Source organism: Argiope bruennichi, chromosome 2 (assembly GCF_947563725.1).
Source record: "Argiope bruennichi chromosome 2, qqArgBrue1.1, whole genome shotgun sequence".
Taxonomy (NCBI): domain Eukaryota; kingdom Metazoa; phylum Arthropoda; class Arachnida; order Araneae; family Araneidae; genus Argiope; species Argiope bruennichi.
Genome location: NC_079152.1, coordinates 8,563,146 through 8,581,878, shown reverse-complemented (window position 1 = coordinate 8,581,878; position 18,733 = coordinate 8,563,146). Strand labels below are relative to the sequence as shown.

Sequence of the window (18,733 nt, the reverse complement as noted above, 5' to 3'; positions counted from 1 at the left end):
CCGGTGGCATTGTTTTTCTGAGAAAAGATCATTCTAACCCATCAGAAAGATAAATGCGATTATGTCGAAACAAAACCTTGTTTGAACATAACTTTTTGTAATAAATTCATTTTGTTCCTTGTTCTTATCTTTTTAACGGTCCATAGAAACTTGAGAAAAAAAAAACGAACCTCGTAGCTTAACCTTTTCTTAATGGCCTTGATAATAGGAACTTAATAGCTACGTAAAATAAACCATTAAAAAGCCTTCTGTAATTACATATATTTTAATATCCATATTGTCTTTATTTCCGACTAGAACAGCTAACAAACTAAATAGTTAATCTCTTCTTAATGGGTTTGATAACAGCTGTGATCAATCAATCCTTGGAACTGTCTTCTGTTGGTGAGAGCATTTCAACATCTGGATTGAAAGGGGGTTGATGATTTCTGGTGATAACAGCCGTCCCGGGTCGAATCCTGGACCCTTTAAGAGGAACATCATCAGACGCGAAATCGGGTAAAGGCGCATTGGGCAGAGTCCACAGCTGTCTGGAGAAAGCAAAAGGGGTGACTGCACTTCGGTCGGTCAACGAAGGAACTGCAAGGAAAAATGGACCTCCCAATAGCGACATGGGTTCTGAACTGTTCGGTATATTTGAATTTGGCCTGATGGAACGTTGAGCGATGTAGGCTTCTTTGGTGACAATGACGCAAAGCACGATATCTACAATAAGAAGGAATCCACCTGCCATTATTAAAAGTGGACCCAGCAGTTTGTAATCACCATCAAGAGCTGTGTGGACACTCAGTTTCTTCTGGACAGGTCCATCCTCACTATCTTCCTCCATCCGCCATTCTGGAGGTTCCGGAGGATATGAAATCACAGTAGTTGCAGTTCCAGCGATAAGAAGAACGAAAACCACTATAGTGCAAGCGATAACGATGGGGATTTTAATAAAGGCCGGATTGGCATCTTTGGATGGGATAAAGCGTGGCGGAGCCTCTTGCTCCAGGCTGTCTTCAAATGGATTTCCTGAGTGCCCATTCTGTATACCAATCATAAGAGATGGATCATGGATTCTTTAAACCACCTGCAACGGAAGGAGAAAAACGAATGTATATCTGACGCATTTATGTCACAGAAGCTGATGGTCATAGATTATACTAATTCTAAGGATCCGCTTTTGATGACAAATGTTATATCTCTATTAAATAGTATTTATCTACTCATACCAACTAGTTTTCAAATTTTATATCTTATCACAACAAAAGATTAAACTTTTTAAAATTAAATCTGAACAATAAATATAAAGAATTTTGATTATTTAGGAATGTCTTCATATTGCCAAATAAAACTGGTGAAATCTGTTCAGTTGTTAAGACTTTTGGCTGTGCCAAAAATTTATTTTGTAATATATCTCGAAGATTTAGTAAAATAAAGTGGGAAACTAACGAACATGGATGACGTATCTAAAGATTTAAGAACATTTACATAAAACAAAAATTTTGAAAGTCGATACAATGGTTTTGGCTGAGGAACTCTGTTAAAAGTTTCAGCCTTAGAGAATATCTAGTGAATCACTTTTTATAAAACTTATCTCGAAAATGGAATTTGGAGTGGAGTAAGCAACTACTGATTGCATGTTTTAGTGTTCTCATATGAGTAAAAATAGATGGGGAAATAAATTTTGAGAGATTTTAGCCATCAAATCATTTTTTATTGTCCTTTAATTTTTTTTACGTTAAACATAAAATAAAAGAGTATATGAACGAACATCTCGGTTTAACAAGAAAAACCTTAAATCCACATGCATATATGTTTGAACCACAATAAAAGAAAGCTGCTCCTTTTTTAAAAATTCATCACATTTTTTTTTAAATCTCTGTCTCTACTAATAGTAAAGATAAATGTATGTATCTATGTGTATGCTGGCGCTCTACAAGCTAGACCACTTTGATCTGCAACTATTAATTTCGACACATATATATTCTTCAGTGAATGATAATTTGTAAATCGGGGTGATTTTCTTTGAAATTTCGTATGGAACTCAAATTAAGTAAAAGTTAAACTGAATTTTGGAGATTTTTCGCGAAAACTTGCAAAGATATTACTGCAAAAAATAATATTATAAAATTTTAAAATTTTATTAAATTAAAATTTTATTTAATGTCTTTTCTTTTCACACAACTCTAATAGCTATGCAAATTTTTTCTGAATTATAGCAACATTTAAAAAATATTTTTGTATGACTAATCATTACACAACAATAACTATTACATTGTTATGTTTTTAATAACACAACTCCATTAGATACACAAGGACACAAATCCATTAGGATATACACAATTAATAAAGACTTTAATATTTGGAACAATTTGATGGTTAAAATTTCTTTGTTCAAGTAACTATAATTATCAAATTATACATAAGCAATTTCATTGCAACTAAGCCCAATTATTATTCTAGATGAATCATTTGTTTGTCGAAGACAGCTGGCAACATTTAAAAATTATTTTTATGTTCCATTTCATGTATATAAACAAAAAAAAAGAAGAATTTTATTCCCAAATGCATACAAAACTAACACTTGAAAAAAGTTTAAGGTTGAAAAGCAAATTTTCAGAAAGTACAATTTTTATTTTTTAAAAAAAGGGCAAAAAAAAAAAGAAGAAGAAGAATACCTTCACATATTTTAATGTACTATAAATATTAAATTTATTCGAGATGCCATCAATCAGGTCAAATAATATCAAGAAATTTTTAAAGAACTTTACTTAGTATCTTTGGATAAATTATTTAACACGACTGTTGTAAAGAAATCAGTTCCAAATCTATTATATTTCAGAAATTTTTGGTCTGAGAATTTAGATATTAAAACTTAGTGAATAAAAGAAAACTATATGAAAATTTATTACTGAATAAAAATGCCCTTATAAAAGAATGTAGTGTTAGAGATGAAAAAATATATAAATTAAAAAAAATATAAAAATGCCCTTATAAAAGAATGAAGTGTTAGATATGAATAAATATATGAATTAAAATAAAACATAAAAATGCCCTTATAAAATAAATATAAAATTGCCCTAATAAAATAAATATAAAAATGCCCTTATAAAAGAATGAAGTGTTAGAGATGAATAAATATATAAATTAACGCACAATGTAAGAAAAGCGCAATCTATTTTAGCATACCTACTTTATTATCTTAGACGTTTAAGAATGCAAAAATTATAATTTGAGAAAAAAAAGTAACGACTCTTAATTTTCACATTTATATAGGAAATTAGTTTGATGCAATTATGCAATGGAAAGAAAGAGAATTTAAAACACACGCTTCAGATATTATATAGTTAAAAAAGCATCTAAAGCAATATTTTTTCAACTAATTATTTCGCTTTTCATAGTCTGTTGTGTTATATTTTTCTAAATTTTGACAAAAAATTATACAGTTAGGTTCATTATACAAGAGAAATAAACTAAATGGTTGTGGTTTTTATTTGTATAACTCCATACAATAGCTTGCGAATTTTTTCACTTTACTGTGGACAGCTAATCACAGTGGGGTAATTATCTATAAAGATTAAACCTTTATTATTATATATCCAAGTGCAGGAATTACGGATATACTAAATATCTTAGGAGAAAAGTAAATTTCATTTGTGTTTTGCGCAATATGAACTTATTGAAGTTCTTGTAATTCCTTATTATTTTCTTAAATAACGGAAATGGACAATGTATATGCTTAAAGCGATTGAAAACATTTTATAAATCAGTCTTGATGCTTTGAATATTGTGACAATAGTCGTTTAGTCTATTTTTATATCATAATGGCATCGATTAAGTGTTTGAATCCCGTGTTTCTCCTTTTCAAGCAAATTTATGCTTTCCTTTTTCAAATCTTTTTTCCAGCTTTTCTATTTGCTTCGATTTATATAAGTTTATATATAAAATAGCATATTTTTGTTACTTTTCAAATACCTTCCTTTATCTCTCTCAAATGTTGCGGAAGAAGGTAATTAATATTGTAATTTTAAAAAATAAAAATTCTAATTACCTTTAAATATGATCTGATGCAGACTAAAATGATAATTAACAGTTGTCAAAAACTATCAAAAGCTGCATGTCGTTATCTGGGGCTTATTGAATATTCAACGAAATCGAAGCCACAACAATATTAAGTTATGAAAAATATAAAAACATGTATTTACTTTGCATATTTTTTTTCTTCATTCACCTTTCAACTAAACATTAAATGTTAGATATGAAAATCAAATTTTGTTTATCTTGCAATTTCCATTTTATAATTATAGTGTTCACTTGCACACGAATAGGCAAATTTCCTGTGGATGGATTTCATTTAAAAATTTCATCTACAAATTTGATGTAAAGACCACCTACCAAATTTCATCAAACTAGCACATCGAACTAATAAAGTCACATACAAACATTAACTCTTAAAAGGAATGTTTCGAATTCAAAGAAGTCTAAATTGGTGAAATTTCTGAAAAAAAAAATCATTAAAAACTCAAAAAGAATTTTTGACGATTATAAAACTTTCTCCTTATATACTTCATATATGGCAAAGCAAAACCTATCATCACTGTTATGTACATTAATCCACTTATCGCGTGCTACCCAACGTACTTTTGAAAAAAATAACATATTGACTTACCAAAATGAATAATTCGTTTTACTCAAATGAAAAATCAGATTAATCTCTTCCTGGTACTTTTCAGAAAACGCGCTCTCTCAACCGTGTCCGTGCGATTGTGCCGGACAATCACTTTCGTGGCTGGATGCCTCCGACATGTCGGTCAAGGTTGTTGCTAGGAGACGACGAAAATAGACGGAGGTCGGCGGATTGGAAAAGGGTAGTTTCCTTCCTTGGAGTGAGTGCGTGCACAAGAGCCTTAAAAATGTTTCCCCATCACCTGTAAATTAAGAGTTTTTTCTCACTCATTTTTACTTTTTCGCATATGTAGTTTAGAGAAAGTATCTTATGTTACATATCACACATTAAGGCACATTTTAAAAGATAAACTGGAGTTCAGATAATTTGTGCTAAACAGAAAAAATATTGAATTAAATTTTTGTCTCTCAAAAATTAATATAATAACAAATAGCATACAACATAAATTTTTCAGACATAAGATTCATAACTGCAGTTCAAGATGATTTACATAGATAAACTATGCGATACCTCGATCTAGCCAGAGACCATGCGGGAAACTTGATTGGGCCGCCGAAGAGCAATCTCACCTACCACGAAGGAATAAACGACACTTGATGATATTGGACCCTTGCAAACAATAAAGAACCCTCTAGAGAAAACGCATATTGGTACAGAAAAAGAATAGGTAAAACACATAACATTTTGCATTACATATTAAGTTGTAAAACATTAAAAATGCATGAAATGCATTAAATGTGTGTTAACTTTTTATATTAAGAGAGAGATAAATACAAAAGATTTGACAAAATATCCCTAATAGAGGATTTAATGACTGGAATTTTTATGAGTTTTTTTCCTTCAAGAGGCATCCCATTTCGTGGCCATCTGAGTCTATGTTCTCGTCATAATGCACAGGCATTGATCACGTGATTTATAGAATCTTCTGCGGTGCCACACTGACAAATCGGTCTTTGGTCAAAGAAACGACTTTGATGCATAGAAAATACACCATGTCCAGTGTGCACTTGGTTAAGATAAAAATCACCCTCCATTCCATTGACCGAAACGTTTTCAAAAATGTTGATAGGCTGTTCTCCCTTTGATGGAATAGTTCTATCTCCCCTTCCAATAATCTTCCTCCCTTCCTTAATTATCAGTTTTTTAATCTCATTTCTGAGTTGGATTTTGGATTCATGCAAAGACATTTCTTGGCCTTCTAAGTTTAATGCTTAGAAGTATAGAGAAAGAGTAATAATCGTCAAAATAATTCGAACTCCACATGTTGATGAATCTCCACGTTTTGGACCTCCCTCATTTCGAAAACACATTTTTGGCAAATGCCAGTCTGTCTGTCTATTCTGTGATAAAGACAACTCCAAAACGCTTTCAACCATACGATTGAATACGGCAATTAGGTATGCGGTGTTTACACCTAATTTGCGTTCCTCGGGGGGGGGGGCACCTCGAAATGAGGATGAGATGCTTCCGGCATGATGGTTGGATCTCGCCACCCTGGAAGGTACAATAATAGGTGGGGGATCTGGCTCCTCCCATCGATGACGGGACGTACTTTCTTCGGGGAGGGTTGTACCGTGGCCGGTGACGGCCCTTAGGACTCAACCACAGTTCCCACCAATGTTGCTGTTGCGGCGGTCCGGTCATTCAGTTTTATGGTTTAAATCCGCGTGCCTTCGAGCGGGTCGGAGAGTTAGATGGTTGACTTACACCTAATTTGCAGATTTCTGTCAAATTTTGTGTAAAATCTGTTCAGAGGAAGTTCATCTGTCTGGCTGTTTGAATATAACTCGATATTTACAAAACGAAGAGAGCTAGATTGATAAGATTTGGTACTCAAATTTAATGTCTGAAGTGTTGTCAAATGTTGAGCCAAATCCAACTACGGATTGATTGTTTGTCGATCTGTGATTTCAGAAGCAAGTAAGCATGATTATTGAAAAATGCAATCACCTAAATATATCAAATTTGGTATGGGTTTTTGTGACTAAACATACGGCTCTGTGCTATTTTATAAATTTTTATTTCTAACGACTGGGGAAAACGTCTCTAAGCACACATTGGCTATTAGCGGCATGCCAGGAGTCAATCGCCTAATAACTCGCCAAGGAATCACGATAGATTCAGAAAAAATGTTAAATTTAAGCCAAAGGTTAATATTTCGTAACTATTGAACGCCAAAGCCATGCAAGACTTTCTGTGGAATGAAAAGTTTGTTGGAAAGTATGCGACAAAGTTTTGAAGAGACCACTAAAGTTGATTATTTTCTCGTACACAGGACAACGCCTTATAATCGTAGAAAATTTGAAACTCGATTTATTGACGAATCCTCATATTTCTGAACACTCCTATCCAGAAAAACACATTTTTGAATTATGTCTGTTGGTTTGTAATATGATAATTAAAAAAACTCATATAAATCTAGATGAATGAAATTCGGATGACAGTCTTTAAACCAAATTTGCAGAATATCCACCAAATTTGGATTGTTCATTTACATGAAGTAAGCCTGTCTATCTTGCGATAAATAAATGATAATAAGTAATGTAAGTAAGGATTCAGTAAATGATTGCGATAAACTGCAAAATGTAGAATGGTAGATGAATAAGATTTGATAAACAGGTTTAATATTTTAAGTATAGATTCATGAAGAAATTTTAGCAAATACATGAGTTGGTGGATTATCTGTCAATCTTTCACAAGCCTGTAAACTCGATCATTCAAACAGGCAGCGAACTGAATAAATGAGGTATGATATACAGTGTTAGCTTCCAAAGTGTAAAACTTTATAAAAGTTTGGACAAAATCCATGAAAAAAAAGGCTTGACTGTCTTCCTAGTATATGATTTCTCATGCATGTAAATTTGATTATTCAAAAATGTAATTATTTAAATCAATGAGAATTAATACAAGATTTTGTAATTACAATTGTACATTTAGGTCACATTTTCGTTCGAATTAGCTTTAAAAAAGTTGTCTGAAATGTATATTTCTTCGGTATTCTACAAAATACAAAAATCTCAAGTGCAGGATTCTGAATATAAAAATTTAGTATTCGTAGTGTTCAAGGTCAACATTTTATGCTGGGGAAAGAGAGGGTCAATAGTATTAAAAAATATGCAAAAAAAAGTAAAAAAAAAAAAAAATTAATTTCCGTTTTTTTTTTTTTTTTTTTTTTTTTTTTTTTAATCTTTGATTTAAAAAAAAAAAAGTTTTTGTTTTCCTGAAAAAGATACAGAATGATAAACACTTAACAGAACTTTTAATGCTTCTTTCATTTTGAAAAAATACTGAACCTTAAAATCTGATAAGTTGGCCTCAATTAGGTGAAAGTTTCGGCGTGCAATCTTATCAATTGCTTTTGCTGCTCTACACATTTTCCATCTGCATAAAGATGGTGTTTGATTATTGATTTCTTTCATTTCACTTATTTCTTAATGAAAACTCCTGATTGTTTAAATTTCTTTACTTATTTTTTGTTGATAACGGAACACCATTTCGATATTTTTGAAGCTTACTCATCTGTTAATGCATTGATTTAATTAAGTTTTGATCCCTTTAGATTGACGCAACATGTTAGAGAATTTGAGAAAAAGTAATTTAAAGATTTCATTAGATTAATAAGATGTTTTGCCATTTTCTTGTGAACCTAATTATATGGGGTATACGGGGTAATTATATGGGGTAAAAAAATTAACATAATGAATGTAAGAAGTAAAAATCTAGATCTGTTATGGGAAATGAAGATGAATAGCAAAACTTTTCAAACAATATGCTAATGAATAGACGATTTTCGATATCTAGTGATATTTGCTCCCATCAGAGGGCACATCCGATATGAAGATGAGAAGATTCAGGTATTATGGTTGGTTCTCGCCACCCGAGTGGATACAGAAATGGTATGGGGTCGACTATCCCCTACTGATGACGAGACGTGCTTCCCAAGGGAAGGGTTGTACCGTGGTCAAGGATGACTTTTAGAACTTAACATCAGTTCCTATCAATGCTATCACTGAGGCCTAGACATTAAGATTCATCTGCTGCCTCAGACGGTTCGGAGTAGTCAATGTGTGTGATCTAGTGCGATTTGGTAGAACAACTTTTAATTTTTCTATACTTGCTAATGTATAGTATTATCAAGATTCATGATTTCTGTGACCATACAAATAAAAAGGATACATTTTATATTTTGTACACTCTTTTTCTAAAAATTGAAAATGTTATCGAAGGCAAAATTAATTCTGAAATAAGTTTGGAAATACAAGCAAAAAACGAATTTTGGGAGGGGGAGTTTCCCGTTGCTTCTTTGGGAACTAGTATACGAGTTCCTATTCTTGACATAAAAAAAGGCCGAGATCAATTTTTCTTCCTTACTTTATCTAATTAGCAGTTATCATCATTTTACATAGGATTCATTCTAGAGTGCACCTCACTCTGCGTGTACCTTGGCATTACATATATTGCATAAGGAAAGTATATGATAATTCTTATATTTCACGCTTTGCATAGAAATGCCAGGCATTCTATAAACCTTCGGCGTTTCATACACTGTCGGTAGATACAGACTATGAATTTTGAAATAATAATAATGATGATGATGATGATAATCCCAAAAGTCGCTATTTTGCATGCGAAGAGAATCAGCAAATTGAAATGTTAACGTGCTAAAAATCATACTTTTGATTTACAAAAGATAACTTTCTGCAAATGTTATATATTACCTATTTCTGCATGTGTGTTTATATTCATCGAAGTCTCCTTTCTTCTCTAAGTCTATAAATGAAGTTCTATTTCACCATGCTCATCCATTTCAGCTGCAGGTGTCGGCAAATAGTAAACGTCATTTTATAGCTAATTTATACAGTATGAAATTAAATAATAATTCTTTTTTAGCTAATATTAGAGTTTGGCCCACATGCAGCATTCTCAATTTACTGCATTCTCCTTTGTACAAGATCGGATAATTTTGGAATTATTTTTTTCTATTTCGTTAAAAAAATCAATTTTAAAAAAACTGTTTTTGCTGAATTCCTCTTCACATGCGTTTATTGTCAGCACATAAAATTCGATTTCCTTCAGTTCTTTAATTTTGAATGAAGATGACTCAAAAACATAAAATTATTTTATGAACACTTTGTGTATTGCTTTCTATGAAATAAACTAAACTTTCTTCTTCGATTTCCTTTTACGATGGGCCACTTTCTCTTATCCTAGGAGAGATGCCTAATATTGCGTGATACTATCAATCAGATAAAACTTCTTCCCACTTGGAACTTATATTAATAGATTTTCTTTCAATAATCCAAAAATAGTTTATGTGAGACTTATTTTTTCATAGCTAGTAACGTCAAACGTCTTTTCCTTTTTTATCTCACAGTTATCTGCCATCATCTGGAAGACGCATAAGCTATCCACGCTAATGATTATAGGCACGGAAACGATTTTGACTTCATCCAAAGTGATACTATATCTGTAATACTGTTTTCCCTGCACAATTATTCTCATTGTAAGGAACAGAATTATACAAATCCAAGCCACCTTTAGAGACCAGCTTGTTTATCCAGATTATTGACATTTGGGCTATTAAATATTAATATAAAATTAATATTTTTTTTAAAAAAAATCACTTTTTTATTTGACCGAAAAGCATGAATTTAGTTGAATTAATCAAAACAAATTATATACATTTTAAATGAACGCAAATTAAAGTGTACTAATTGCATGCAAATTAAAAGTGCACAAAATAACAGAGGAAGTGAAAATTCTACTTCGAAACTATTCCGCGAAGTAAGTATTTTTAACACATCTTATCCAAAAAAGAAATCAAGAAAAATGTCCGACTTAATTTAGTGAAGTTTATAGCAGAACTAGAAAAAAAAGGAAATTTGTATTAGAAGTAAACCCTGAAATTGTTAGACAAGATCTGAAATCATATGGATACAATACCAGAGGAAAATTATTTGTTCATGAAATAACAAGAAAGTTATGTCTAGATTTTGCAAAATTTAAAATATATCGTTTTGGGAGTTATGTCATGTTTGTGGATGAATCAAAATGTAACACATTTGCGTCTGATGGGCGAATAATGGTATGGATGAAACCCCATGACGAGCACAATTCGAAAAATTTATTGCCAACTGTGAAACATGGAGATGGAGGCACAATAATTTGGGGGTGTTTTGTTGCTTCTGGTATGGGAAATTTAATTTTCTTTGAAAATAATATGAATCAATGCAAGTATATAAAAAAATGTGAAAATATTTTCTAAAACTTGGAACACAAAACATGTTAAATTTATACTGTAATCATTGATAAGACAATAATTCCAAACATACAATCCTAAATATTCGCATATGGTTGCTATAGAACTGTCCAAAAGTAATCAAGGCTCCATCATGTTTTTAGATTTAAATCCAATAGAAAATGTGTATTACAAACTGGAGCAAAGAAAAAAAAAACATAATATTTCTTCAAAAGAATGACTTAAACCAGTATTAACCTGAGGAATGAGACAAAATTGAACATTCTTACACACACACACACACACACACACACACACACACACACACACACACACACACACACACACACACACACACACACACACACAAAACTAGTTGAATTCATGCCAAAATGCATTACAAGTGTCATTTCAGTTAAGTGATATCCAACAAAGTATTAAAACCTTTGACTACTTGCATGTTTTTTTTCTTTTTTTTAATGTTAAAAATGTTCAATTACTTATGTTAGATTGTTTTTAACACTTTCCCTGTAAATTAATTTTTCTTAAAAAATGATGTCGAATTTAATTTCCTTAAAATATGTAGCTTTCATTATAAACGGAACTAAGTTTATATAGAAAAATTTTGAAGCAAATTTTTTTAATATTTAGATTATGCTTTTTAAAATTTAATTTCAAAAGAAAAGTATCCCAAAAATAAATGCGAACCATTGTACCTATCATAGACAGAGCTACAATTTATCAAAGGAATGAAACATGCCGTTAATAAAATATCCTTGCAGCTCTAATATTTTCTATTTTTTCTCATCAAGTATTATTATCTATCATTATTATTTCTTTTAATTTTTATCTATTTGCATTAGAGAAAATAAATAATTTACCTTAGTCCCTCGTTCCCTAAATCTAACAAATATCTATACTAGATAATGCTATAATTTTATAACGAAATAAAACACTCCGTCAGTAGAAAATCAAAGAGACAATGAATAAATTAGATTTAATGAATGAATAATTTTAATGTAGATATCTATTTGCGAAAGTAGTGCTAATATAAAAATAATTTGCAAAATTTTTAGGATAGATATGAAAATCAATTAATGAAAAGAAATAAAAGAATATCGATTTTAAATTAATGTTTTGAAAAGTAAGCAAAATAAATAATAGATATTTAATTTTCATATTCATGAATGGGACTGACATATTTTTTCAGAACGTTAAAAGTACGTAACTAAACATACCTATAATAGATGATGTTTCACATAAGAATTTTCAAAAAGGTAAGTTTCACAAAGGTGTGAAACATGCCGTTAATAAAAAAAATCATCGCAGATTTAGCATTCTCAATTTTGCTATCTCAGACACGTAATTATTTGTTTTCTTTAAGATAATCTTCTATAAATCTTCATATAAATAAATAAACACATGAAATCTTCTACATTTATCTTTCGCTCCTTGAATGCAAAGAGGAAAAGCAGCCTCTAAGGACTGTCTGGCATTTTCCATGCGTAAAATTTTGTGTCCCGCGTCTCCATGCAACAAATAATATTTGTGATCGATGCAGGCCTTCGTGATGGAGATGACGTCGTTACTGGGATATGCACGAAGAATCGTTTTCAAGGCCGATAGGGTGGTTTTTTTTTTGCATGTATGCATTTCCATTGATTTTTACCTGATTTAATGTGTCCAATAACACGCACAAAGGCACCCTATTGATTTACAAAATATGGATATAACAAATAGTTTAACAGCTTCCATGCAAAGCTGAATGTCTGTCTATCCATATGCATGTTCCTTATATAAATTCATAATTTGTATCCAATGTAGGCGAATTTCAACACATACGATTTTCAAAAGAAAAGAAATATTATATCTTCGAATGAATTTTTATTAGTTAAAATATTTAACATAAAAAAAAGTTGAATCCTTTTAACTTTTTTATATACGAAGTATAAAGGAAGTTTAGCAATTGTTAAAATATTCAAATTCGAGATTTTGACTTATATTCGCATTTCAGATAACGTCTGAAAAACGCATTTTTGTCATTTTATCTGTTTGTCTGTCTATCAACACTTGCAACTCAAAAATGCTTTGAGCTAGACGGCTGAAATTTGGTATATGGAATTGCAATTAAATTTGTAGATTTCTATAAAGTTTTGAATGAAATATATCCACAAGACGTCTGTCTGGCTGGCTGTTAGAGTACAAGTGAATTCAATAATTACTAAGCGCAAACATCTAGATAGAAAAAATTTGGTACACAGGTTTAGCATCTGATACAATTATCAAATTTTGAACTAAATTTGTCAAACGGTCGACTGTCTGTCGATCTGTTCATTCGAATGCATGTAAATATAATAACTTATAAATGGAATACCTTATATCAGTGAGATGACGACAATTGTACTTGTGTATTGCTTTAATTTCAATTAGTCAGAAGTGTTTATAATTGTGTGAGTTCAATTTAATTATATTAACGTTCTGCTTTTAAAGCTACAGTAAGGCTATTTCGAGACGGACCTCGTAATTTTGAGTCACGGTCAGAAGACAAGGATGACACCTTAGCTGGCAATACCCTCTCCAAACTTAGCACCACACCAGAAGAAGGATAATTCGTCCCGACGGATTTAATATGAAACCAGACACTTTTAAACGACATTTCTTTGACAGAACCGGTCTCGAACCTAGAGCTCGACGTACCCGAGACCTTACCATCAGGCCACAGCGGCCCGTTAGACAGACAAAAAACATCCACAATCTATATTAGATTTTCAGGTGCTTTGGTATTAATTGAATTCTAGGCCTTAATTGCCAACTAGACTCTTTTGTAACTATTGTTCGCCAATGTCCTACGGTTAATAATACATCCCAAGCAGCAAAAGATCGTTGGCCAACCATTGGCCAAGCATCGCCCCACGGAACGAGCGAGATTGGGGCGAGATCGCCTCCGATCTCGCCCCGACATTGGTCATGTCCCCCGGCGGTTCGCCGCGCGATGGCCGCCCCGACTTGTTTTCGACGAATTTGCCGATCCTTTGGCGACTTGTTATTATCACGGGCGACGTTATACCAAGCATTTCGCGACCTGTTTTATCAATGGGCGACCCAATACCAATCATTTCCCGATGTGTTTTAACAATCGGCGACCCAATACCAATCATTTCCCCATGTGTTTTAGCAATCGGCGACCCAATACCATTCATTTCCCATATGTGTTTTAGCAATGGGCGACCCAATACCAATCATTTCCCCATGTGTTTTAACAATCGGCGACCCAATACCAATCATTTCCCCATGTGTTTTAGCAATCGGCGACCCAATACCAATCATTTCCCCATGTGTTTTAACAATCGGCGACCCAATACCAATCATTTCCCCATGTGTTTTAGCAATGGGCGACCCAATACCAATCATTTCCCCATGTGTTTTAGCAATGGGCGACCCAATACCAATCATTTCCCCATGTATTTTAGCAATGGGCAACCAAATGCCAATCAATAGGCAATTTATTTCTGAACACTTGCTGGTGTCAAATTGAAATATTAGTTTAATGGTAATTCAATTTTCTCAAACTCTAGAAACTAGTGTCATAATATTTAAAACTATCATACTTTCAAAATTTTGTCAAAAGACTGAAAATACGAGATATTTTGAATAGTTTACTTTTCTTTTTTACCTATTAATAATAGTGTTTGTTATTTATTTTGATAAATTTAAAATTCCATAAAATACTTGTTTTCGATAGAATGACCTTTTCCATGAATTTTTAACAATTCTTCCAACTTTTTTTTAACTATTATTATAGCATAGATTTTACCACAATCTTACCCTATAAAATGTTTAAATGACATTTTTTTACTGCTCTTTAAAAAAAATAAACAAATGTTAAAATTATCTGAAATAATTTTAATTTTGATCCCTTGAACATCTATCTACATATAAGATTTATTTCATTCATTGATATTTCCTATTTATTTTCATTGTTTAATGCATGGGAAGAAATGTTAACATAATCATAGTTTCAATTATATAATTAATCAGTATGATTTTAACTGATATTAGAAATTTAAAAGTAGATGTATTATATATATTGCCTATATCATCTGTTTTTAAAAGCTATTTTATAAAAATTAGAAACAGAAAAATATATAATTCTTATTAAAAAAATATTTTTTTAATGCATAAACAAATAATTCCTAAAGAATAATGAATAAAACACAAATTCCTATTTTAACACCTAAAATTTAATGCATTGGTTGAAAATAGTTTAAAACACTAAATTATAATAATTCCTATTATATGTTTTTTCAATAGAAAATATTTTACAAGCACAAATTAATAAGTTACTTCAAATTTCTTATATTTTCATAATTTATGTTTAGTGAGGTTTAGATTCGTAGCAAAATAACAAAATTTGATCAATGTTAAACCCCGAATATTTCACAAATATGTTTCATAAAAATTCCATATACAAAAATTTAACGCTTCTTTCAATTTTACTGATTCTATTTACTATTGATTTTACAAAATTACTTCATGAAGAAATTTTATACCTCATTATAAATTTTAGTGTTAACTAATGTCCAATAGATAACATTTTACAAGCACAAAATAATAATTTACTTCAAATTTCTAATATTTTTTTATTATCTATGATTAGTTTGGTTTTATGGCACAAGAATTAAATTTGATCTTTGATTAACACTGAATATTTCTCAAAAATTCCATACACAAAAATGCAGCACTTCTTTCAATTCTACAAAATTCCTTATATTTACTATTAACATTCAAAGTTTCTTCAAATTGTAGAAATTTTACACATTATAAATGTTAGTGTCGGTTGATGTCCAACATACAACATTTTACAAGCACAAATTAATAATTTACTTCAAATTTCTAATATTTTCTTGATCTATATTTGTTTGGTTTTGTAGCACAAGAACCAAATTGAATTAATGATTAACACTGAATATTTCACAAAAATTCCATACCCAAACATGGAACACTTCTTTTCATTATAGGAAATTTTATTTACTATTAATTTACAGAGTTACTTCATATTGCATTAATTTTAAACCTCATTATAAAAGTTAGTGTTAGCTAATATTCAATAAACAACAATTTACAAGCACAAACTTACTTCTTATTTAATAACTTACTTCAAATTTCTAATATTTTCATAATTTATGTTTAGCGAGGTTTAAATTTGTGGCAAAATAACCAAATTTGATCTATGATTAACTCTGAATATTTGAAAAATATGTTTCACAAAAATTCCATGCACAAAAATACAACACTTCTTTCACTTATACGAAATCTTATTTATTATTAACTTACAAAGTTACTTTATGGTGTAGAAATTTTATACCTCATTACAAATGTTAGTGTTAGCTAATGTCCAATTGATAACATTTTACAAGCACAAATTAACAATTTACTTCAAATTTCTAATTTTTTTAAAAATCTATGATTAGTTTGGTTTTGTTTCATGGCACAAGAACCAAATTTGATCTATGATTAACTCTGAATATTTCACAAAAACTCCATACCTAAAAATGTAAACACTACTTTCAATTATACAAAATTTCTTTAGACAAATATTTTTTTAATTATTATTTTCCCCTCTTTATTTTTAGGAGAAAAGAAAAACAACTATGCAAAACAATTTATTTACAAAGACCTTCATTAAATAATATTTTAGAAATATAAAGTGAAATAATAATTTACTTGAAATTTTTTACTGAATTTTCTGTAATGACTTATACACCCAAGCAAAATCCTGAAACTATGACTTATAATTTAGAAGAATAAATAATATTGACACAAAGTAATTTATAAAAAATTTATTTAAACTTTATTTATTATGTAATACTTGAAGAGTTTGAAATTTCTAAAAATCCACACACATTTATATAAATATTATATATATGTATAACTGAATCTTCAGCTACATATAAAAAATTATACATTTATTTATACATTTCATTTTTCCGTTTTGCTGAACCTAGAAAACAATTATAATAGTAATTGAGATTTCGCTTCATTTAAAAGTACAAATAAAACATTTGTTGACAATTGGAGATGAGTAATTAACAAGCAAAAGTCTTATAGAACTTCATAAGCATAATATTTTTGTTCTGATACTGGACTGTGTAAGCAAACTTTATAATAATGTTTAGGATAATAAAGAAAAAAAAAACTCAAACTAATGGGAGTAAAATTTATGTTACTGTTTTATGAAATGCGAAATACTTTGAAACTATTCATATAAGAGAACTCAAAAGTGCCTGCATAATCTCAAGTTTTAAAGAATTTTTTTTTTGAAGTTTAAAATAAATACATTCTGCTAAACTTTTTTTTAGCCTCATGTCAAAATAAAAATAATTACACAAATGTTATTTCAATACCAAAATATAAAAATGTTATTTAATACTTTATTAAACTTCTTTCATAGAAAAATTGTAAATGAAAAGGAAAATTAACTAAGCTAAATAGAATTAAAATAACTTGAATTGTCAGTCTGAAAAAATAATGAGGTTGCCATTAAAAAAATTTATTCAAATTATATAGAAAAATAAAATTTGTACAAAACAAAATTTATGCCTTTCTAATGAAGGCAAATAAGTTTTCAGATAAAAAAATCAGAAATTAAAATTTACCTACTGGTCTATTCAAGCCTATCACATTGCAACATTTTGAAGTTTTACTACATTTTTCACGAAAAGACATTACATATTTTGGCACTTTAACACATACATCTGATAAATCCTTGATTGCTTCCACTGCTCTGAGTAATTGCAATTGACCAGAGAAAAATTTTGTGATTTGGAATATCTTCAATTCTAAACAAGTTCTTAGGATATAAAGTGAATTGGGACATATAATTGTTTTAAATTTCCTTCTGATGTTCCAAGTAGGTAGAAACCATACTCCGTCACATTAATTATAACTTCCAATATTTTGCTCTTTTTTGAAGTCAGGAATAGAAACTTGCACAGTAGTTTCCAAACAAATAGTGAGAAATTTTTTTTTGTTTATATTTATAGATCAATTTTAAAATTTATTTTATCTTTAATTGCATTTTCAGTTTTGAAACAAAGGTTGCACAAAATTTTTATTTCATTGAATGAGAGATGTATTTCATACTTTGCCAGGTTGTCATTTGGCATTCTATAGAATGCTTAGAAAATGTATGAAATACAAATTGTTTCATACATTACTGGCTTGTTTTAGGCATTATATACAATGCTTGGCCATTCTATAGAATACTGGATTTCATATTTTGCTGGTAATACATATAAAGAATTATACATAAACTTTTCTTCAAGTTCACTCTTCTTTTTGCAGATTTGATGAACCTAAAAAACATATTCCTTAATTAGAATAATGATTGAGCTTTCACTTCTTTTAAAAGTACAAATAAAATATTTGTTGACAATTGGAGATATGTAATTAAGGAGTAAAATAGATATATAGAACTTCATAAGCTTGATAATGTTTTCAATCTGATAATGAACTATATAGGCAAATATTATAATAATGTTTAGGACAATAGAGGAAAATAATATAAACTAATGGGTGTAAAATTTATGTTACTATTTTATGAAAGGTGAAATAATTATAAACTATTCACATAAGAGTATTCAAATATAACTACATAATTGCAAGTTTTAAAGATTTTTTTTTTTTTTTTTTGAAATTTACAATAAATATATTCTGCTAATCTATTTTTTTAGCCTTATGTCGAAATAAAAATAAAAACACAAATGTTATTGCAAAACCAAAACATAAGAACGCAATTTAATATTTTTTTTTAAAACTTTTTT

The 18,733-nt window shown here is 30.0% G+C and overlaps 1 protein-coding gene across 3 annotated transcripts; it reads right to left on the bottom strand.

The window, feature by feature from the left end:
- Positions 1-262: 262 nt before the first annotated feature.
- On the bottom strand, positions 263-12,404 carry LOC129961820 (uncharacterized). 3 transcript variants are annotated; one of them, XM_056075399.1, is made up of 3 exons: positions 12,149-12,404; positions 4,655-4,913; positions 263-1,072 (listed from the first exon to the last, which is right to left on the bottom strand). In XM_056075399.1, the coding sequence occupies exon 3, from the start codon at positions 1,040-1,042 to the stop codon at positions 359-361; it is 684 nt and encodes a 227-aa protein (XP_055931374.1). In that variant the 5' UTR covers positions 1,043-1,072; positions 4,655-4,913; positions 12,149-12,404; the 3' UTR covers positions 263-358. The 3 variants fall into 3 exon arrangements, with proteins under 3 accessions (XP_055931374.1, XP_055931375.1, XP_055931376.1); XM_056075400.1 differs by lacking the exon at positions 12,149-12,404 and adding an exon at positions 5,183-5,271; XM_056075401.1 differs by lacking the exon at positions 4,655-4,913.
- Between the last annotated feature and the right edge of the window lie 6,329 nt (positions 12,405-18,733).